Here is a 22,553-nt window from a genome sequence, read left to right on the forward strand (position 1 = left end):
CAAAAACTTGTGTGTTTTTCTCCAAAGTTCAGGTGTTTTCCACTGAATGTTCTCCCTCTGATGCTTCAGGACGTTCATGTTGACAGGTTCACCCTGAGGGACAGATTCATGACCCCATGAATGTATATAGAAAGCACCCATCAAGCTCCTGGTCTGGGAGCTTGTGAACTCTCCATCTGAAACCTGCACATCCCTGACCCTCATCACCAGCGATGGTTCTTGAACTTCTGGTTGATGCTGAAGTTTGAGGTCGTGGTGAAACATCGAGAATAACAGCTGCTTTGAAACCGTCCATCTTTAAACCAGGTACAGCTTTTAATAAACCTCGTGATTCTACCACATCAGTTTTTCATTGTAACTGCTGATCCCAGAGCAGTGTGTGTGATCACGGAGTTTGTGTGTGTGTCAGACTGTGCGTTACCTGTGTTGTCTCAGAGCGTCTCGCAGCTCTTTGTTTTCCAGTAGTAGCTTCTTCTTCTTCTTCTTCTCTGCTTCACTGTGCACACACTCACACACACAACCACCTCCCTGCAGACACAGACACACACATACACACACACACAGTTGGATAAATAATCTCACTGTGAGGTTTTAAATTATTGTTCACTCAGCAGCTGAACACAGAGCTGTGACCGTTCCTCTGACCATAAATTACATCTTAAATTTATTTTTATGGTTAACCTGATTTCAAACTGCAAACCTGTCATAAAACTGAAGATATTCTAACATCGGTTTAAACCTGATTTACACTCTCCAGCCTAAAGAAGGCGACAGTGCACCTCTGCCGCCCACATATACGCTCTGCCCTCCTACTTCATTTAAACTTTAAACAGATGTAAAATATACGGTGGCCTGTCAGGACCATTAAGAATAAAGAAATAAGGAGCCGAGGGAGAGGGGTGACACTCTGAGAGCAAGCTGAGAACTCCTGAAATTAAACTCTTAAATTTCTGAGCAGCAAACCCAGAGATTATAAAGTTGTATGTTTGCAAGGAAAGTTTCCTGAGATTAGAGACATCAGCTCTCGTTAAATTAAGAGCAATGAACTATAATAATAATAATAATAATAATAATAATAATCAGGTAATCAACCTAAAAAACAAAACAAAGTTAAACATTCAGGTTATTAAGTTCAAATCAAACATTTTCAGTGGATTTCAGCAGTAGAACAAACTGCTTTTACAGAAATAACAAACATTTAGGACCTGAATACTTCCTGCTTTTCTTGTTATTACACATATGTGAAATTATTATTTTTATTTTTTTAGTCTGGACACAGCTGAGGTCCTACCTGCTGTTATAAAAACTCAGGCTGAACAGTCAGTGTTTGCATCTGCTTCACTTTATGATGATTACTGAGATAATAAAGCTGCAGACTCTCACCGTGTCACCGTGCGCAGCAGCGCCTCCTGCTGGAGGACCGTAAACAACAGCTGCCGGTGAACCGTAGAGGAGCCAGGCGGGTCCGAAGGGTGGAGTCTGACTGTCACCAGCAGCGGGGTCAGGAGGGAGAGGAGGAGTCAGTCCTCCTGAGCTCCCGTCAGTGTCGCCTCTGCTGCTGTCCCTCCACCCTGCAGGAGACGCCATTCATCAGTCTGACACTCTAAAAGCTCCTTCTGAAAGCTGGTGTGTGCGTGTACCTGAGGTGGTGTGTGCCGGCAGTGTGTAAACCCAGTAACTCCCTCCTGCAGGAGGTCCATCCTGATGCTGCCCCCTTTCAGGAGAACAGAGGTACTGCAGCCCCAAACCAGAGTCCTGCGTCCCCTGAGAGCCCAGACTGGGAGCCTGAGAAAGACAGGAAGCTTTTTAAAAAAAATGTTAATTAATGTTTTCACAAAACATTTATCAAACCCCGAAACAACCTTCCTGTAGCCAAAGTCCCTGCAGAAATTTTGTTTTGCTTAACGTGAACAGTAATCTGTGACAGATGATGAGAATCATTTTGTGCTGCTATCATCTTCATCTAAATTCAGCATGAAACACAGCAGGTTTGAGCTTTGTGAGGAGACACTGCTCGGCTGCTTCAGTCACTCTCTGATCTCGAGCTGAAAGGCAGAAAAGTCTCACACTGAGTCCAGCAGGTACGAACCACCACCGTCCCCCATCCCCGGCCTTGATCCCGGTCCTGGTTTCGGTCCTGACCCGGTCCAGCTTGTTCTTCAGCCTGCGTGTTTGTCTGTGAGCGTCGGCCAGCTCGGCCTTCAGCTCCTCCACAGTGCGTTCCTCCTGCAGGGAGGGTGGGTCCCGGTCCCGGTGAGCGTCTCCATCCAGCTCGTCCACAGATTCCTGCTCCTGCTGAGGGTTTAAAGGTATTTATGGTAAATTACAACGTCTAAAAAAATCAATTAAAATCTTTCTAAAATGAACCTGAACCTCAACAGAACGTGACGAGACTTGAAGGTACCAACTGAAGTTAAAAACAGGGCCGGGCATTGTCCATGTAACAACAGCGCCCCCTGGAGCATGTCAGATATAAATCTGTTCAGTCACAGAATAAAAAAAAAAACTTTAAATAAAACAAACTACAAAAATCTAAATCTAAATACTGACTGAAATACACGTGAAAACTGGCCAAGCTGCGACCACCACACAGAACCTCTTATAACCTCTACAGTTATTTAACCCTTTTTTTTTGGTTATTCATTCTTATTATTTGCTTATTTGCATAACGGCCATGTAAAAACACCATGAGAACTTCTTAAACTAAGCTTTTTATCTGAATATCAGCTAATTAAAAGCATTTTAGTATGGTTGGTAATTAGATAATTAGAATTGATAATTAGAACTTAAATGTGAGTGTGCTGTTAAAAAGCATCCCTGTGGGAACAAAAGCTGTGGAGGAAAAATATTAGTGATTGGATATGACTCTTTGAGTAGCCCCTTCAACAGTGTGTGTGTGTGTGTGTGTGTGTGTGTGTGTGTGTGTGTGTGTGTGTGTGTGTGTGCGTGCGCACCTGTGCTTGCAGCAGCTCCACAGTGTGGTTCAGCTCTCTCAGCTGTTCTGTGGTGGATTTCAGCTGTTCTGCGGTCAGCTGATCGGCATCACGTGTGGACCTGCTGAGCTGCCGTAGCTTCCTGTTGATGCGGCTGAGGCTCCTCTGCTGAGCGTCGCTCCGTGAACGCAGCTGGAAGTTACACGGACAGAATCAGAGCCAAAACCAGATATTGAGCAATCATCTAATATTCATATTCATAAAATTTAGATGGCAATTTAGATGTCAGTTGACTGCTGATTGCAGTTAACTGACATCTGACAGTCTCAGATGTAGGTTGATCCCCCCCCCCCCCCCCCCCCCCAAAAGAAAAAAAAGAAAGGATAAGTGGAAGAAAATGGATGGATGCACAATGTGAGAATGTAATCAAACTGTTTATCAGAGGCAAAGTGTGATTTTTAGGACACTCGAGCCTAACATTAGTTGGCTTAATATTAAACCCTATGGATTAAGAACTTTTGTCAGTATAGTGTATCTTAAATTAAGGATTGCCAGCTGATCCAGTTCACACTTGGATGAGTGGTTTCATTCTCTGCTCTGCATGTAGGAGGAGCACATGCAGACACGCTGGTTTATCTCAAATCTCCTGGAGAACGCAAACATCTGTCCTGCTGCCTCTCGCACGCTAAGCAAACTCTCCCTCTGCTTGAAGGGCTTTGTTAAAAAGACAGAAGGTAAACAAACCACCAGATTGTGCTGAAGGAGTCTACTCCTGCGCCCACTTCTCTTATAGTCCAAATCATCAGAGTATAAGAACATTCTCAGAAACCCACCTGTTAGGTTCAAAGTGAATCACATGACCAAAATTTAGCATTAATGAAAAAATAACCTGTTTATGACGACAGACACCATGAACGGAAATAAAAACACTGCTGGAACACGTTTAAAGCAGAAATATGTGGAAAATAAATCAGGGTCTAATTAATCTAATCAAATTATTTCACTGAGCTTCAAACAATTTGTTTTTACAAAAGTCAAACCATCCAAAATCTTCAGTCCTGGGTGTACCTCCCAGCAGGACATGCCTGGAACACCTCACCTAGGAGGCACTCAGGAGGCATCCTAGGTGAGGATGCAGTGTCTGTGTCACTGCAGCCGGAGCCCCAGTCTGTCTGTCAATCCCCTGCTCCCCTCTTTCACTCGTGAACAAGACCTCAAGATTAAACTCCTCTACTTGGGGCAGCAATTCAAAGTGGGCACTCCACCCTTTTCCGGCTGAGGACCATGACCATCGCTGCTGTTGTACAGGGACTAAATGACTCCCGCACACCCCCCCAAAGCATGCCATGAGGGGCGCGGTTGAATGTCTTCTCCAGGTCCACAAAACACGTGTAAACTGGATGGACAAGCTCCCACGCACACGTGAATATCCTCAGGCTCTTTCCCCACCAGAGCGGTGAAATTCCATGTCCCGATGGCCATCATCGATAGCCGGGGATCTGTCTAGCAGAGCCTCCGCCCTTGGCCACCGCCCAACACACACTGCACCTGACCCCTACAGTGCCTCCTGCAGGTGGTGGGCCTACAGGATGTTTCCAGATGGGCTGCGCACAGCCGGGCCCCACAGGCTAAGACCTGGAGACTGGCTGCTCTCCTTCGATCATCCTCCCAAGGCCTGGCTCCAGGAGCGGGCTCTGGTCATCATCCTATCCCGAGCAGGGTAACCTGTTCCCCTGATCTTCCTCTCACAGGGGTCGTTTGAATTGCTCTTCATTTGGCCCCTCAACCAGGACCAATTTGGATTGGGAGACCCTACCAGGGAGTAAAAGCCCCCAGACAACATAGATGGGATCCCTGAGACACATAAACCAGTGAGTGACCTGTGATGCTGTAACCTTTGACCTGAGGCGAATGGTGTCTGACCTGTTGCAGCAGCTCGTCTCTCTCCTGCCGGACGTCCTGAAGCTGCAGACGACTCTCCTGCAGCTGCGCCTCCTGCAGGACAAAAATATACGAGTAAACATAGAATTTAATGTCTGACAGTTCAGATTGAGCACAGGAGTTTCTGCAGGGCCACCAACATGAAGCATCACTGAAACTCCAAAGCTGCAGTTCCTCTACAGTCCAGCAGAGGCGCCACAGTGAGTCATTCCCCATAGACTCCCATGTTAAAACTTTATGGCAGAAATTAACATGTTTACAGTTTCAATATAGTTAATTTAATGTTACCACAAGCACCACAAGCTGCTTTACAGCATCCTCCAGTTTGATTTGGGGTGTGAACTGAGCAGCAGCCTCCTGTTAGCATCACCTTCAATCGAGGCAGCCAGCTGGTTTCTGCTGGGCTTTAACTTCACTCCTAATATCTGCTCGAGTTATCATTTGAAAACGGGCGCCCTATCCTACATCCTTACCTGACAATCAGATCGCAGAAGCAGAATATTGTGCTGACGATCGTTTACGTTGCTGAAACGTAATATAACAGTAGCTGCTTTTGTCTTTGTGATTAAATGATACCCACCAGATTTTGCTGAAGGAGTCTACTCCTGCGCTCACTCCTCTGAAGCTCCTCAAGCTTCCAGCCTGACTCCTGCTCCTCAAAATGATCAGCCTGGTGCCGGGTCAGCTCAGCCTGCAGTCTGGTTATATGTTCCTGGCTGTATTTGATGTCCCGCTGTGGTCTGCAGGTCCCGGTTTGCTGGATCATCCCGGAGAGCTGATCCGAGCTTCTGGACAACGTGAGGTCAGGACTGATGGGACTGAAGGGGACGAGGTGAGGAACTCAGCAGGGCAGAGAGGCGCAGGATGAATTTTATTGATTTGAATATAAAAAGCAAAAGAGCACTCGGCGAGCCGAGGTCTGCTCTATCCAAACTACGAACTATCATTTATTCCAGCATTCAGTTTTATTTATCCATCACTGAATTTATTTATTTTAGAATTAATTTATTTCCTGTTTATGTCTGATTACTGAATTTTTTATGATTTCTTTGACTATTTTGGGGGGTTACTTTTAATTATGATAAATTTTTTTATGACCTTTAACTTCATCCATCCACACAGAGACAGACATTCATTCACACCTATGGCCAACTTGGAACCACCAGGTAACCGAAGCCAGAGTGTGTGGAAACGCAGCCTCAGCCGCATAGCCAGCTGCAAAGACTGCATGCTTACTAATAAAGATTTGTTTGACCTACAACTGTGTTCTGTGCTTGTGTCCAGGTTAACGGAGGAACTTAACAAAAACCGACCTGCTCGTCTGGTATCTGGATTTATCTCCATCCGGCTCCTCTGCTCCACGCAGGCCCTCCTGAGGTTCTGACAGGGCGGTTGTAAACTGGTCCAGCTGAGCCTGAAGTCTGTGGACTTCTTTCTGAAGACACGATTTCTCATCCTGCGGACAGAGGAGACTGCTGCAGGTTGATGGTCTAGGTAGTCATTCCCAAAGTATGGTTCACGGCCCCATGGGATTTTCTGTTTTGTAACTGGGCTGCAGCACTCTTGACTTTGAGAACCATTGGTCTCGAGCATCGCGCTGAACACAAATACATATTAACGCAGCACCGGTGTGTTTATGTCACTGCACTTTATGTCAGTGATTGCTTAATGTGGGATTCTGTCAGGACTTGAGAGGCACTCACTTACTATACAAAATACAAATATGGGTGTAGCTCACATGACAGAGGCTGTTTAGGCTGAAATGCTGCCTTGCTCTTTGCTGTGTTCTGGGTCACTGATTTATATCACAGAGATGTCAGAAATAATAATCACGTGGAGGACCCCGAGGTCATAGAGATCAGCAGACATACCACACGCTTACATGTCCCAGCATCACCTGTTCGCTTAGCTCCTCCCTCAGCTGCTGAAGCTCTGCCTCCAGCTCCACCTGCTCTCTGCAGCTCTGCACCTGTCTGTCCTTAAGAGCCTGCGCCTCCATCCTGAGAGCTAAGAGCTCTCCCTGCTGGACAGACATGTTCTGAAATGCAGACAGGCACTCAGGCAGGCAGACAGGTGTATGTATTACACAGTGACACCTGCAGAGTAACTCACTCACCTGTGTGTGAGTCCTAACCGAGTCCTCCAGCTGCCGGCAGTGCCTCTCAGTGTCTTCCAGGTGTAGCTGCAGACTCTGGTTTTCGGCTTGCAGACTGTGCACCTGCTGCTGAGAACGATGAGCCTGAAACACACACACACACACACACACACACACACACACACACACACACACACACACACACACACACACACACACAATGTTTAGCAGTTTCAGCAGTAACACCCTTTCATAGGATCACAGATTATCTTCCATCCTTCTATCTGAAGGCCACCAGAGGGCGATAGCTGTGGCTGCAAAGACATGTCCAGTCCTACAGAAGTCGATAGGAAAACAGCTTTCTGACCTCTGACCTCTGCAAACACTTGTCTAAAAAAATGAATTCTGTTTTGTAAATCTTGGTCATACTGTATTTCAAAATGGAGGATTATCTGTGGCATGAATCTGCATGCTCATTGGCTGATGACTTCTTGTTCTATGGTTTTAAAGTCAAACCACGATGAACTTTCCAGAAGAAAAACATTTGGAGCTCCACCCATTCTGGACAGGCTGGAGAGCACCACCTGTGGAGCAGGAGCTCTGGGGTATATCTGTTGTTCCCCACTGTCCCTCTGAAGCCCTGACCAGCAAATATTATTATTATTAATGTTAGGGTGGTGCTAATGACGTCAGGGATCGACACCGGTCACAGCATTTTCCCGGGCATGGGTCATCAGGCCAGGTTGCACCTGCTCTCTGAGTCCTCGCAGGTATTCCTGAAGTCCAGAGATCACCTCCTCCAGATCCCTCTGCAGAGCTTCGTTCGCCATAATCTGACCTGAGAAGGTGGAGGACAGAAATCCTTTTATTAACCAACAGCCAATCAGAGGGCTCTGGTCTGAGTGCTGCTCTCTCATTGTTCTGATTTCTCCTCACCATTGGTCAGCTGCTGCTCCAGTTCCTTGATCTCCTGCGTCTCCATGGCGATGCGTGACAGCAGGTCATCAAGGCGACCCTCCAGCTCACGCTGCATCCTGCTCATCCTGCCCAACAGCTGCCTGCAGCTGGACACCTCAGAGGTCACATGGACCTAAGAGAGAGAGAGATGTCAGCCAGTCAGAACGTTGCTTTCCTGAGCTGCAGTAATTAAAGGGAGAGTCCACTGATTCCACACAGACAGCTGTACTTTACCAAATATGCTTTAACATCTGGAAGTTTCAAAATATAAGCCCCAGGATAAATATAGGAGTTGAACAGTGTTAGTTAAATGCTAATATTTTAAAAATAAAAGCCTCCAAATGCTTATTGGATGTTAATCCAGATGCTTTTGCTGTCAAATTTTCAAAATAAAAACTCTTAGTTAATCTTAGAAACTTAACAGGATGCTCAAAAATACCTCAGATTTTCCAAATAAAAGCCTTGAGTTAGTTACAGAAGTTTATCGGCATATTTTAAGAAGCCAAACAATGAAAGCTTCGTATCTAATTTTGTCATCTTTTTTATGATTTATGTATCAAGTGCTGCTTCCTTTCAACGTGTTTATCTCACTTTTTAGCAGAAACCCACAGACGAGCTCTGCAGAAGCAACAGTCCCGCTGTGATATGGACCATAAAATCTGATTACTGTTTTAGTTATTTATTTGAAATTAAACCTGAAAATCATCAAACCTGTAAAAGTTTGTCAGATCTGCCTGCCGATTCAATTTTTAAATGATGATGACCAGTAAAATTAGATATGACTCCCTGATTATTCATCAGAAATGAGCTCCCCAGTTTGGTCCAAGGAAGTCAGCTGAGCTCTCAAAGTCCTTCTAGAAAGACTTTGATTTAAACTCCTGAAAGTTCCTGGACCTTAACCCTGATAAATCGCTCTCTTGGTTCTTTTAATCTCATTAAACCTGATTCTCCTGTCCTTCTTTCAGTCTTTGTCTTTCCTGTCTTAGACTCGGTCGTTTGCCTTCTGTCCTCTTCTCAGAAATCTTTCAGCGTGAGTCTCACCGGTTTGTTTTCAGGTTTTCCAGCTGGGATCAGATCCTCTGCGGCGCATCATGGGTCATCAGAGACCTCCTGCACAGACTGAAATCCTGCTGACGGTGTTTCATCTCAAAGACGTGTTGTTGTGCTCACTGTTCTCACTTCAGTGTAATGGACTGTGCTCCACTGGGAGCTGCTGGGTAACCTCCTCCTCCTCCTCCTCCTCCTCGTGTCTGTCAGTTCACAGTAAACATCTCACCTTCCTCCCACCTTCACTTTCTTCCCTCTCTGTTTCCTTTCCTTCGTTACAAACTCCTCTTCCTCTCCTCCTCTCTGTCTTTCTTTGAATCAACACAGGAAATCTTACTCCCACCCAATCACAGTCTCCCTCTGTCCAACAGGAGAGGAAAAGCTGGGTAAGCCCCGCCTCTGATGGGGGGGGGGGGGGGGGTATGTTCTTAAAGAGACAGCGAGCTGTTGCTGCTCTGAGGCTGAACACCAGGCTCAGCTTCAGTCCTGCGGGACAGAAACCTCTGAGGACACCGACGGCTTCCATCATCTGTTAAAGTTTCAAGGCTTTCTCCTCTCTACTGTGATTGGTTCAACACACATGAGCGCACACACATGAGCACACACACATGCTGCTAACAGCTGTTCTTAAACTGAAATGAATGTACCTGAGGTTGTAATCTTCAGTTAAGAACAGTAAAGTAGTTATGCCTAATGTGTGAGCATCATTTAACCAAACTGGTTTCAGTGCTGTTTCATGTCATCAGCTGATTGTGTGTTTGTGTAAAATATTAATCTGAAGGAAGCAACAAGTTGACTTCTGCTTCGTAAATGATCTTTGTACGTTAGTGTTTCTACGATCTGCTGCAGATACCGTTTCACTGATGAGCTCAGACAGGGTTAAACCTCCGGTGTAGAGCACAGGTTTCAGGCCCTCAGGCTAAGCGACTTTACCAGCTCACTGTTGGCTCCTGCAGGCACAGCAACCCTGAGATACGCTGACCAAATGTGATCCTGGTCCATAACAGGGGCGTGCAGAACACAACAATCAGACAAGAATTAAACATCACTGATCAGAAACACTGAGCAGTTTCCATGTTATTAATGATTATACTGAGTGCCAGCATCACTCAGTCATGAAGTTTGATATCAGACTGGTGTGTTTGTGGCTCAGGGTTTCTCTGCCTGCAGGAGGCTGGCAAAAAGAAGGAACCAAGCTCAAATGGTAGCGCACTCACTTTGCACATGAGAGGCAGGGGGCTTGATGCACATGTTCTCCAGAGGTTTTTTACACCTTTTTTCCACTCAGGTGTTCACAATGAGTGAGCGGGCATCGATCCCTCTACCTCTTGCACGCTAAGCCAGTGCGCTATCATTCAACCTAACTCCCCTCCATCGCTTGCTTCGTTCTGCGGTCACTACAACCATGACCTCCTCCAAGGGTCGCCCACCTCCAGCTGTCCTTCATGCTCCTCTGCAGAAACAAACATCCTTGAGGTTGAAACACAGCAGGAACCCCGGGCAGAGATAGCAGGTATCACCACTGTGGTGATCAAATTTCTCCGTTAACCCTTTCTGCTTCAGGCTCTGACGCACACTCACATAGAAAGAGGCGTTTGGCAGAAAAAGTGACGCTATCAGACACCCTCGTTCCACACACAGAAATCCACATCCCATTTAATGCATCATGAACATTTTTAGATGGAGTTTGACTGTTTGGACTTTCTATCATCTGCAGCTGTGCTGAGCCACGAAGGGAAGGAATTCTTCAGCTTCACCTCACATCAGCAGCTAGATGGCTGAAGCTCGGACACAGACGGGTGTTCCAACAGGACAATGATCCCGAATGCACATCAAAACTGGAGCCTGTCCCAGCTGCCCAGAGCAAAAGGCAGGGTACACCCTGGGCAGACCGCCAATCTAAGGGGCATTCAACCAAATATCAGTGGGGGTGTACATATACTTTTGACCCTGTGTGGATTAGAGAAAGCTCAGAGAAACTTCTGACCACAACTGTGTAATGATCACTCTTAGGCCTGATTTAGACTTCTGATGGGTCTTTGCGGGGCCTACATACGTACCCTTAAGTGGCCGACGTCATTGCTGCATTTATGATTGTGTGTGATCCTTGTGTGTTAATTACTGTGTGGTCATGTTTTGCATGCGGTGCTGACCAGTAGAAACAAATTAAATGGATCTTCGCTCTTTGTTGTAGTCAGGTTTTTGGGTGAAGATTAGTTATACCGTTCTTTGTTGATTGCCTCAAGTCTATTCTGATAGTTTCGGAAATCTCCCTCCAGGAATTTCCTGACAATTGTGTCCTTATATCGACGCTGTGATGATTATAATATTCCTTATATTAAAACAATTGTTATTCTTTCACTGATAAATTTAAAAACTCCAGCAAAGGAGCAGCCACCCATGCAGTGTCGACCTGATGGGTGGTTCTGAGGAGTCGCTCATCTGGTTAGAGCGCTGGGTTCTGCAAGTCTTCTACTTATGTACGTAGGCCCTGCAAAGAAGTCTGAACCACCATAAACTTCACTTTTGTTTGCTGGGAGATGAATGCTGATAACAACGAAAACAAGGAACCGACAAGGATGGGATTCGAACCCATGCATGCAGAGCACAATGGATTAGCAGTCCATCGCCTTAACCACTCGGCCACCTTGTCAGTTAAAGAATGTGAGGACTGAATCTGTAACACAGCACAGAACACTGAAGACCAAAAACTGAAGGAGACTTTCTGCATAATGAGTATTTTGCTTTAGGTGCCTGAAGCTGGTAATACTGATATCATTACAGCTCACTGAATTAATTTTTAAATGTTCTCATGCCCATTTTTTCATTTTTGTCACTTTAATGGTTATTATTGCTTTTATTCTCTTTTCTGTGTTTATCATTAATACTCGCATTTTGCACTTGTTTTCTCGCCTGTCGTGGGTCTGTGATGTCAGCAGGTGTATTGAACTCACCTGTTGTGGGTCTGTTGCGTCCATCATCAGCAGCTGTGTTTGTAGCTCTTCTGTCTGTCCGTCCATCTGTCGTCTTGCGTCCTCAGCTTCGTCTCTCAGCTCCTCCAGAACAGACCGTTTACTAAAGTGATGACTCAGCCCCTCCTGCTGGACACACACAGACATGTTTGTATAGATGTTTTCAGACATGAACTGCAGTCCTGAAGTTCTCTCGAAATTACCCGATTACCCAATGGAGAGTGTGACGGTAAAGGTCAGGTGACTTCACAGCTAGCGATCATGTGTTCTGCCTCCTGGATGCTCTATCCAGGTAGTTCCCTCACCTGAATGACGTGAAGTATTTCCACTAGTACATGCCTGACATGGACTATTTCCTGCTGTAAGCTACATGTGAGAAAGGATATATGTGGAAAATATCCTGTGTTAAAATATTTTATGTGTGTTACCTGTCTCTGTGACACCAGGTGCTCAGGTTCCAGCTGATTGGCCGTGTGAAGGAGGTCAGCATCAGCTACACAGAAGAAAGCACCGACATTGAGTTCAGAGCATCAAAACTGTAGAACCAAAGATGTAAGAGTTAACTCATTGACTAAGATTTATCCAGATCACATCCTATACAGAGGGAACATCCTGGAGGATGCAGCCATCAATCCCAAAATGATCTCCTCCAGAATCCCCACTGAAAAAGATGCAGAGACCAGGACACAGAGCGATCAGCTATCATAACCCTGAAGACACCTCAGGGCGGGGTCTGCGCCTGATTCCTTGCTGTGATTGACTGGCTGTATAGAGGTTAGAGAGAAAATAGGTGGCGTAATTTGTGTGGAACATCAGACTCTGCTGTCACTACAGGTGGAAAAATCACTGACGAGGTTTAAACACGACTGAAAGGAATCGGTCGTTTTATTTATGGGCAGAATGTTAAATCAGAGGCCTTCTGACTGGTATTGCATGTGAGAGGTATCTGACTTTCATCGCTCATTTAAAGGGTTCACCTTTCCACAGAAATGACTGAAGGTCGACAACACAGGAGATCGATAGATACCTGTGGTAAAAATAGGAATTTGTCCACAGAACACATGTGGACGATGGATGAACTGTAACCTGGACCTGCAGGACCTACAAAGGATCTCCGAATCCAGCAGTGTTGTAGAAACTTCAACAATAATGAAACGCCATCGTCTCCACCCCTGTTTCAGTGATTTATTTAGCCGGACTGATGCCTGCATTCAGCTTCTTAACACAGAAAGAACAACGTCTGTGTGATACTGTGTTCTCCAACGTGTGGAAATGTGTGCTGCTTCTGTGAAGGCTGCATCTGTTCTGTTGAGGTTTCAGATGAGGCTTAATTAAAATGATATGAGTATTAACAGCTTCAGGTACCTAAAGTAACAGACTTATTATGCAGAAAGTCTCCTTCAGTTTTTAGTCTTTAATCGTCTGCGTATTGCTGATTGAGCCCTCATGTCCTGCTGCAGACTCGCACAGAGAGCAGATGAGGTGGCCGAGTGGTTAAGGCGATGGACTGCTAATCCATTGTGCTCTGCACGCGTGGGTTCAAATCCCATCCTCATCGGGTATTTGCTTCATTTATCATGAGCGCCGAAGCATTGACAGAAATTCTGTACTGTTGTGATGTCATTTGTTTCAGTGGTTTTCAAAACAAATAAATCATATCCTACTATCGCATTCTTGCCCAATCAACTTTCAGCAGGAAAAAAAAGCTTTTTATGTGCTGAATCTCAGCTAGAGAAGCTGTAATTTATCATCTGTTGAACAGAAAAACTAGAACAGTTGACCTGGTTGCAAACTCATATTTTTCCTGAGTAGCCCCCAGAACAAGCACTGAGAGACTTTATGACAGAGTTCATGACCCAGTAAGCTAACAGACTACAAACTAACGCATGCAATGAATAAAGCAGTGCGAGTGGTAGTGAGCTCAGTGGCTGCACTTCCAACACGTTTTCTCGTCTTTGACCTGTAAATTCTCCAGAAAACTATAAAGACTAGATGGGGTTAAAGTAATCTGCCACTTCAGTCCAGTTTACAAAATGCAGCAGAAGCCAGTGGCAGAAGTTATATTACCAGCTGAATGAAGCAGAAACTTTCCATAACGTTCAGCACCTTGTTTCATCGAGCTGAAGAAAGACTCTTTCTGTGAGCTAACTCTTAGTCAGAGAACCTGTGAACATCAACCTGAGGAGCATCTACATATAGTTGTTTAAGAACTTTTCTGTCTGAAAAGCTGCGACACACAACTCTGATGAATGCATCTTCATCCTGCCTCCTGGCTGTTACATCACCTTAGAGTTACTGTTGGCAGTGTTGCAGTCTCCTCAAGTGTTTTGACCAAAAATAGCTAAGTGGCTTCGCTACCATCTGAGCTTTACCAGGCAGCACGCTGAGGACATCCAGCTGTCACACAATTTAGATGGCCCCATCCCCTGATGGAGCTTGTCTTTGGAGTATGCCAGGTTTATTTCTGAAGTGACGTTTGGCTTCAAAGCACCTCTTCAGCTTTTTGTCTACAACATGCCACAAAATAATGTTCAGGAGAGGGCAAACACTGACAGGGCCAATTGGCTCAAATGACAGAGCATCTGCTTAGCATGTGAGAGCTAGCAGGATCAATAGCTGCAACCTTTAACCCTTTCTTGTTCCCCTGGCTTCACGGGACATAAAGCCTGCGTTTTACTCTTAGAGATGGGCCTGTGCTGACCTGGACTCTGCTGTCTTCCTGTAGGGGGCGTGGTAACTCCATGTCAGTGACATCTGAGCCCTCCTGAGGCCGCAGAGAGGATCGGGGAGTGGAAGTGATGAAGGTGTTCCTGATGTGTCCAGCCTTGCACAGGTGTGGACTCTCAGCCACACTTTTACTAATCTCCTGGTGGGACAGACGCATGTGTGTGTACAGAGTCTGGTGTCTGTCTTACAGAAAGCTAACCCCTGCTCTTGTGAAGCTCTCATGACCTCAGTTGTCATCTTCTCTAACTGATCACATACAGAACAAAATGCTTTTATTTTGGAATCACTTCAGGAAATCCGGAGTTTGTGGCAATCTGGAAGATTACAGTAATGTTTTTGTTGACACCTGCAGACAGGTACAGGAAGGAATTCTGGGACATTGAAACAGATGGTGGTTTTAAGGAAGCAGTCAGGAGGTAGTCTTCCCTTTATCCATCATCAGTGAGGAAACATCTCCACGAGTCTGTGAACATCACGGCACACTGAAACCCACCCTGACTTCATGTTTTGACCGCCGCCTGGTGAGATTTTCAGAGCCAAACTGAAATCATCCTCACAGACCAACATCTTCCAACCATGCAGGAGCAGTTTGGTGACAATCTGTGCATTTCCAGTATGATGGAGCTTCATGTCATGAGGCTAAAGTGCTCACCAAGAGGCTCAGAGATCATCAAATGAACAGTTTTGATTCATGGCCAGGAAACTCCTCACATCTTAATCTGATCAAGAATCTGTGGTCAGTCCTTAAAAAGCAGAAGACACAAACTGATCAGCTGGGAGCTCTGATGAGGCAGGAGAGGATCTCCATCCATCAGGATTTGGCCCAGAAGCTGAGAGCCAGCATCCCGCAGAGAACGACAGACGTTATGGAAGAAGACGGGTCAGAGCTGTAAATACAGATCTGATTGGTTTTCCATTAAGTCTTTGAAACTGTTCTTCATTATATCATAGAAACACGTAAAAACAGTCTAAATGAAAACTGAAGCTGTAAAGTGGATGAAATGTAAAATTTGTGTCACTGAAAAAATATTCAGTCATGACACGAGAACCTTATTTACCATCCAAAAGTGGTTCTTTGAGGCACCTCCAGTGAGTTATTTTAAGAAACATCAGCAGAAGTTTTTCGTTATCGGATCGCTCACAAAAAGGTTCTTTGTGTATCTAAAAATGGTTCTCCTGCAGCACTCCAGTGATTAGTTTTAATTCCAGGTAGCGCTGCGTTATTTTTGTTGTGGACGGTAGGATTTAGCAGCAGGAGAATACAGAAATTTGATAAATAACATTTACAAGAGGAACAAAATGCTTTGAAAATTATAAAAGTTTTACTGTGCATACCACCACTGAAGCGCCGGTGGGCGTGCCCCGTCGCCAGCTCGTTGATTGGCTGGTCGTCCAGCCTATCCAGAGTCCCAAGGTGGGAGCGCAGCAGCGAGGAGGCGGAGATTCCTGGCACAGATAGCTCTGATAGGCTGCTCAGAGAATGCAGCGTGAAGGCCTCATACAGCTGTACAAATACAGAGAACATCTGAAAACACCTGATTTTAACTGAAGTTTGTTAGAGGAAAGCTAACTAGAAGGTGGAGGTAGGACCACATTTCAGTGAACGCTAACCAGAAGGTGAAATGTGAACTACACCCAGAAGAGGAAGATTAAGAAAGAACAACTCTCAGATAAAACCTCTTTATCCAACCAGCCAAAAGCAAGTAATTTTTTCTGAAAAATGTTAAAAATGAAACCATGAAGAAGCAGGACAGGAGCAGACAGAGGTAGCTCCTAAATGATCTCTAACATCTGCTGAGGTCAAATGTTCTGGTCCTCACAGAGACAGATGTGCAGATGGGTAGGAATAGTTGGATGGTACTTGCAGATGTGATGAGGTCGTCCTGCAGATGGAGCGTGTGCAGGGAGCGCAGCTCCTTCCCCAGGTACACGGAAATGTGCTCGATTCTGCTGTAGGACAGTCTGAGATGATGCAGATTGGACAAGAGTCCCTCAATCCTCCTGGACTCACACACACACACACACACACACACACACACGCATGCACTTAGCCTGATTGCTGTTGTTAGAGTGAAATCAGGTGTTACTCTATGTTGCTGTAAAGCTCTGTGAGCTGTATCAGTGGGGATTTAGCTCAGATGGTAGAGTGCTCACTCAGCATGTGAAAGGTACCAGGCTTGATGCCCCTGTCCTCCAGACCATGGGGGCACTGGTGATGAAACTCCATTTCTTCCACGTGTTCTCTCAGTAGCAGCGCACTGAGTGAGGGCGTGTTCAAACAGCCCATTTTGCCTAGGAAGGTTTCTAACTGTGTGAAGTGATCCAGAAGTATCTGCATGGCAGCCACAATAAAACCTGTTTGAATTCTCCAAATAAGTAAAGTCGCTTCAATGCTTCCTTTATTTCTTCCTTTTGCAGAGGAGATACTGGACCATCCTTCAGAGAGGAGATAGTGTTGTCTCACAATGTGCAGCAACGCACTGTCCGACCATTCATGAATATGATCAACAAAACTGTAGTGCAGATCATTGAAATGTGAACTAACAATGGGTTTTCCATTTCCATCACCTGCTGAAATGTTTTTGACCTTCAACAACAGCCTGTTACACTCACAGCTAAACTCTGAACATCACACTGTGGGAAGAACATCTGTTTCCTGTCCAGCTGCTGCTGCATGAAGAACACAGATTCATATAAATCAGATTATGATCCATATGACCTGATTAAAGTGCATTCATGGTTCTGTATAATTCGGTTGGATCAGTGATATCTGATATTTTTATTGCAGCCTTTAGGATACTTTGGCTCATCTGGGATCATGGATGGATGGAGGGGACGTGTTACACTCTTCAGCATGAAAATATGAGAAAAAGATATTTATTCATTTTTATAAGCAAAGGGACAGATTCATTAAGTGGGGCAAATTACTGGCGCTGCAGGGTGATCTACTATCAATGTGCTAATTTACACACAAAGAGCAGTCAGTTCACTTCGGTGATAACCATCAATCTGCTGAGAGCAGCTCAGACTGGGTAAAGGAGCAGGTAATGCCTGTGTGCAAGCTCACATCTTAAGTGTGATGTGTTTCTGTGTGAAAGCAGCTCAGCCCAGTGAGAGGGGGCTGCAGGAGGATCAGTGTGTTTGTGATGTCAGGAGAGCTGGGACAGCTGAGGAGAGCTGAGAGCTGGATCACTACAAACAGCTGAGCTGCAGCACGTGTAGAAGAACACCAAACATTAACCATCAGGGTGCTGCTCTTTTCATGGGACAACACTGACAAAATGACAAAATGAAAAGTAGTCTGTGTGCAGCTTATATAACAGTGTAAATTTATTCTTCCCTCAAAATAACTCAATATACAGCCATTAATGTCTAAACCAGCAGCAACAAAAGTGAGTACACCCCTCAGAGACTACACCCATAAATGTCCAAATTGAGCACTGCTTGTCATTTCCCCTTCAAAAATGTCATGTGACTCGTTAGTGTTACTAGGTCTCAGGTGTGCATAAGGAGCAGGTGTGTTCAGTTTTGTAGTACAGCTCTCACACTCTCTCATACTGGTCACTGAAAGTTCCAACATGGCAAAGAACTCTCTGAGGATCTTAAAAGACGAATTGTTGCTCTACATGAAGACTATTATATAAGCTGCACACAGACTACTTTTAATTGTGTCAAAGTCATTTTTTCAGTGTTGTCCCATGAAAAGATATACTTAAAGAGAAAAGAACTAGCACTGTGGATGACATCTTCCTGAGCTTCCTGTCCAATCACAGTTGACACAGACTCCGCCCTAATCTGACATCAGAAAGGTACGGAGTTTCCAACAATGTGCCACAAAACTACCTGAATATTCATGACAACAAGCGAACATCAGCAAGGACAGGACTCCAGCCCACAGTGGACTAACAGTCTACCACCTTAACCGATCTGCTGGTTTTGTGTTTCAAGGGTGGAGGGAGGAAGAATCTGTTCACAGAAGACGTGGTCTGGATGGACAAACTGTGATTTGGACTCTGCAGCATCCACAGATAACAGTCACAGAGGAATAAGCTGAAATTCCCAGTTGGGACCATTGTTAAAAGCTTTTCAGTTCCCTGTGGATGTTGAAACGTTGGCTGGTACCTCAGAAAGTCAGACTCGTTCCTGGTGGCTGCTGGAGTCTGCCAGGTCTGCCTCATGGACAGAATTTCTGGTTAGCTCTAACTTCTGGCACCACTGATATTAAGTGGAGAAAAGACAGGATTAAAAGTCCTCTGCAGCAGCCCCGTGTGAGATGATGGATGACATCATCTGTTAAAAGCAGAGCTGTGATCCAGCTGAGTTACTTCTCCTGCATCACTCTCCAGTTACACCAGCCCTAAGCTACTGTCAGACTAATGTCATTTCCTGACTGGACCAGTAAAACCACCTCTGCTGCTGAGGCTGCTGTATGGAAAAAGCCTCCAACTCTGTGTTGGTGTGCAGCTGAGTTTAAACTGTCCACTGTGTCTCCACTGTGCAGGGCTTTGGACTTCAAGCTGATAAAAATAATGTCCGCCTAAACTCCAAAAACAAACTCCTGAATCTGTCAGCAGAACAGTCCTAAGAGGGAGTTTGACAACGTGCCCCAAAATCAGCTGGATGTTTATGACACCCTCTCACACCTGTCGTAAGAGCAGGCTGCATACGCCGCGTGTCTCACCTGATGCTGCTGTGTGCCAGCTGCAGGCCTCTCAGGTGTGTCAGGGCGCTCAGTCTCTCTATCATCTGGATCAGGTGGTGCTTCAGCTCTAAAACCTGTAGACACACACACACACACACACACACACACACACACACACACACACACACACACACACACACACACACACACACACACACACACACACACAGGGTACCTGCACCATTGTAAAAATCATAATTAACACTTTTTTTAAACCTTTTTAAAACCCAACTGAGCCAGTGTGTCAGTCCAGGTGATGTCATCCCAAAATAGATAAAGACAAAGATTGCTAACCAAAAGTCATTCATATAAAAAGCACATAGTGCAGTTCTTTGTGCTTTTTTACCTCACATTTTAATTAATAATAAATTTTAATAAAATTTTAAGATCCCACATAAGTACTGACTGCTGGACATCTGGCTGGTTTTGTGGTGTATAATTGTCAAAGTCCCTCCATCTGAACCTTTCTGATGTCACAATAGGGCGGAGCCTGTCACCAACCATTTACTGTGATTGGTCAGATGGATCTGCACAGAAAAGCCTGAAGGTGTTAATAAAAAAACCAAACAAACAAAGCCTCCTGAAGAACGTGGCATCAAACCCACTTCTTCTCACATGAAAAGTGAACGAACCATTTGATTTAAATCCCATGTCAGGTTGGAAAATGCAGCAGCTGTAGCTTCACGGTCCCTTCTGCAGCATGTTTACAGCTGAGTCACAGAAAACACTGAGCCTGTAAACCTAACACTGTAGTAGCTACACCTGTAAACCCCACCCTGATCTGACATCACAGAGGTACAGAGTGAAGGATACTGCAACAACATCTGAGAGCTCAGTCCTAAAATCTGACAAGGATGGGTTTTGAGACCACATGTGGGGGGCACAATGGATTAGCAGTCCATAGCCTTACCTTCTCATTCACATCATGCACTGTAGACAGTGCGGCAGCAGAAGCAGCAATTTGCTCAATGATAACACATGGCCTGGTGGGACAAACTGTATCTTGGACCCTATGGTATTTACAGCGAGTAGTCACAGGGGAATCGGTTTGAAAACTACCACTGACTAAATGAAAGACAATAAAATGATTCAGAGCAGTGGATTATTAGAAGCCTTAAAAAAAGTCCTAGAAACATTCCTACTGAGTCAGAAATACAGCTGAACCCCTCACATAAGCAGGATTCCCAGAAACGGCTGGTCTGGTGGGATTTCCCCACACAACAATCTCTGGGGTTTACAGAGAATGTCTGAAACAGAGGAAACATCCTGTGAGCAGCCCCGCGCTGGGAGAAGATGTCAGAGGTCAGAGGACAATGTCCAGACTGCTTCGAGCTGAGAGGAAGGTCAGCAGTGACTCAAATAACCACTTGCTACAAGCGAGGTATGCAGAGGAGCATCTCTGAACGCACAGCACATCGAACACTGAAGCAAATGGGCTACAGCAGCAGAAGACCACACACATCCTGTAATTTAATAATGTGGAAGAAAAAAATCTATTTAATTTCCTTAAATCAGTTTCAGTCCCATAAATCATCACCGACCCCTGGAGCCCTTCGAAAGCGTCTAAAAACTCTGGTCCTGAAGCAGCTGCAGAAACATGACTAACAGCTGTATGTTTAATGTCCACAGAAGAACAGTCAGAAGGACGGATGGGCCATTTGTTCTCACCGTGAAGTGCTGGGCTGCAGTTGATGATGACAGACTCAGACTTCGAACTGGAGCCAGAGCCCGACGGCCGGTCAGGTTCAGCAGCAGCTCATCTGTTATAAACCTGACACCTGGACGGGGAAAACACAGCATCACGCACAGGATCAAAGTTTTGAGGATCTGCAGGACAGATGGCTTCCTGTACCTCCTCTGTTCTCCTGAGAGTCTGCACCTCCTCCTCCTGCCTCCTCCTGCTCCTCCATCTTTAGCGCTAACAGCTGAGGAGAGACAAGACAAAGGGCGGGGACATTAGTCTGATTTTATTTTTAATCATGATATATGATATATATATAATATAAATATATTATAATATAATTAATTTATATAATATGATATATTTAATTTATGTGCCAAGATTTGTTGAAATCAGTTATCATGTCTTTTGTTTTCATGATGTTAAGGTCCAGGCTGTTACGGGAGCACCACTCCACCAGATGCTGAACCTGTTGAACTGTTGCCGTTATGAGTGATGTCATCACACGGTCACATCCATTTATCCTCGCCGTTACAGCGCAGGAAGCCACTGCAGTATCCTCCTGAACGATACACATTTAGGGGTGGCTGTAGCTCAGGAGGTAGAGCAGGTCACCCACTGATCGGAAGGTTGGCGGCTTGATTCCTGGCTACGCATGCGTTGGAGCGTGAATGTTTCATTTCATTATTTTAATATTTTGTTCTTGTAGCTTTGTGCTCAGTTGTTAATCTTGTTTTGTTAGTTTTGCTTCAAATTTGTTATTTCCAACTGTCTTAAAGCACTTTTAATTGCATTTGATATTTTAACTGGTATGTAAATAAAGCTTGATTAGTAACTTCCTGATATGATTAGAGTGAATGCAAGTCTGTGGTTGCTGTAACGCTCCTGATTCAAAATGTAATTAAAACAAAAGGTCCCATAATTATGAACATTATAAATAATAATAAAAAAACAAATACCTTGAAAACCAAAAGCTTCACCTGTACACACTGTTGTTTATTTATTTATTTTATTCGCGCTATTTAAATCTCCGTACCTGCTCACTGACCGTCAGCTGCCATTAGCCACTGATTACGAGCCTTCAAAGGGTTAAACTGGTTAAAGTTAAACTCACTTTTTAAAGCAGATAGCAGTTTACCTTCGTGCTGCGCTATAACACCGCGGTCCTCTGGTGGTAGTTAGTCCTAGTTAGTCACTTGTGAACTTAGGAGAGCGTCAGCGTTTGGTCATCATAGCAACGTAACCACAAAGCGCTGTGATTGGTTACCTTCAAACTGAGCGATCCAGAAATTCAGGTGTGAGCGAGTTTCTGACGGTCGTCAAAGTCCGTGAACGCAACAAACACAACAAGAGGTCCAGAAAAACACAAACACACATACGTAAAAACCTGTGTGTTAAATCAGGTGAATGTTGCATTCAAAGTCATCCCCAAAACTTGTTTTTTTCCTCCTTAAGTACCTTTTTGTACTTGCTTCTCCTCCTTTGTTTGTGTGTGTGT

At 44.9% G+C, this 22,553-nt stretch overlaps 1 protein-coding gene and 2 non-coding genes across 3 annotated transcripts in view; 1 reads left to right on the plus strand and 2 right to left on the minus strand.

The window, feature by feature from the left end:
- The window catches only part of LOC115777874 (centriolin-like), a 35,003-nt gene extending 12,803 nt beyond the window's left edge, over positions 1–22,200 (minus strand). The window contains exons 1-20 of the mRNA XM_030725896.1: positions 22,092–22,200; positions 21,227–21,299; positions 21,043–21,152; positions 19,354–19,448; positions 16,538–16,673; positions 16,008–16,176; positions 12,374–12,438; positions 11,928–12,074; positions 7,906–8,059; positions 7,719–7,807; positions 6,991–7,113; positions 6,757–6,912; positions 6,188–6,330; positions 5,455–5,692; positions 4,857–4,928; positions 2,955–3,125; positions 2,068–2,295; positions 1,641–1,785; positions 1,384–1,571; positions 422–528 (exon numbers count right to left, since the gene is read on the minus strand). Coding sequence (XP_030581756.1) covers positions 422–528; positions 1,384–1,571; positions 1,641–1,785; positions 2,068–2,295; positions 2,955–3,125; positions 4,857–4,928; positions 5,455–5,692; positions 6,188–6,330; positions 6,757–6,912; positions 6,991–7,113; positions 7,719–7,807; positions 7,906–8,059; positions 11,928–12,074; positions 12,374–12,438; positions 16,008–16,176; positions 16,538–16,673; positions 19,354–19,448; positions 21,043–21,152; positions 21,227–21,284 — 2,594 coding nt within the window. The 5' untranslated portion in view covers positions 21,285–21,299; positions 22,092–22,200. The remainder of the gene's footprint in view (positions 1–421; positions 529–1,383; positions 1,572–1,640; positions 1,786–2,067; positions 2,296–2,954; positions 3,126–4,856; positions 4,929–5,454; positions 5,693–6,187; positions 6,331–6,756; positions 6,913–6,990; positions 7,114–7,718; positions 7,808–7,905; positions 8,060–11,927; positions 12,075–12,373; positions 12,439–16,007; positions 16,177–16,537; positions 16,674–19,353; positions 19,449–21,042; positions 21,153–21,226; positions 21,300–22,091) is intronic.
- trnas-gcu (transfer RNA serine (anticodon GCU)) lies at positions 11,545–11,626 on the minus strand. The gene has a single exon. It is a non-coding gene; the product is annotated as a tRNA-Ser (tRNA).
- trnas-gcu (transfer RNA serine (anticodon GCU)) lies at positions 13,422–13,503 on the plus strand. Its single transcript has one exon. It is a non-coding gene; the product is annotated as a tRNA-Ser (tRNA).
- Positions 22,201–22,553: the final 353 nt, after the last annotated feature.

This window comes from Archocentrus centrarchus, unplaced genomic scaffold (assembly GCF_007364275.1).
Source record: "Archocentrus centrarchus isolate MPI-CPG fArcCen1 unplaced genomic scaffold, fArcCen1 scaffold_82_ctg1, whole genome shotgun sequence".
Classification (NCBI taxonomy): domain Eukaryota; kingdom Metazoa; phylum Chordata; class Actinopteri; order Cichliformes; family Cichlidae; genus Archocentrus; species Archocentrus centrarchus.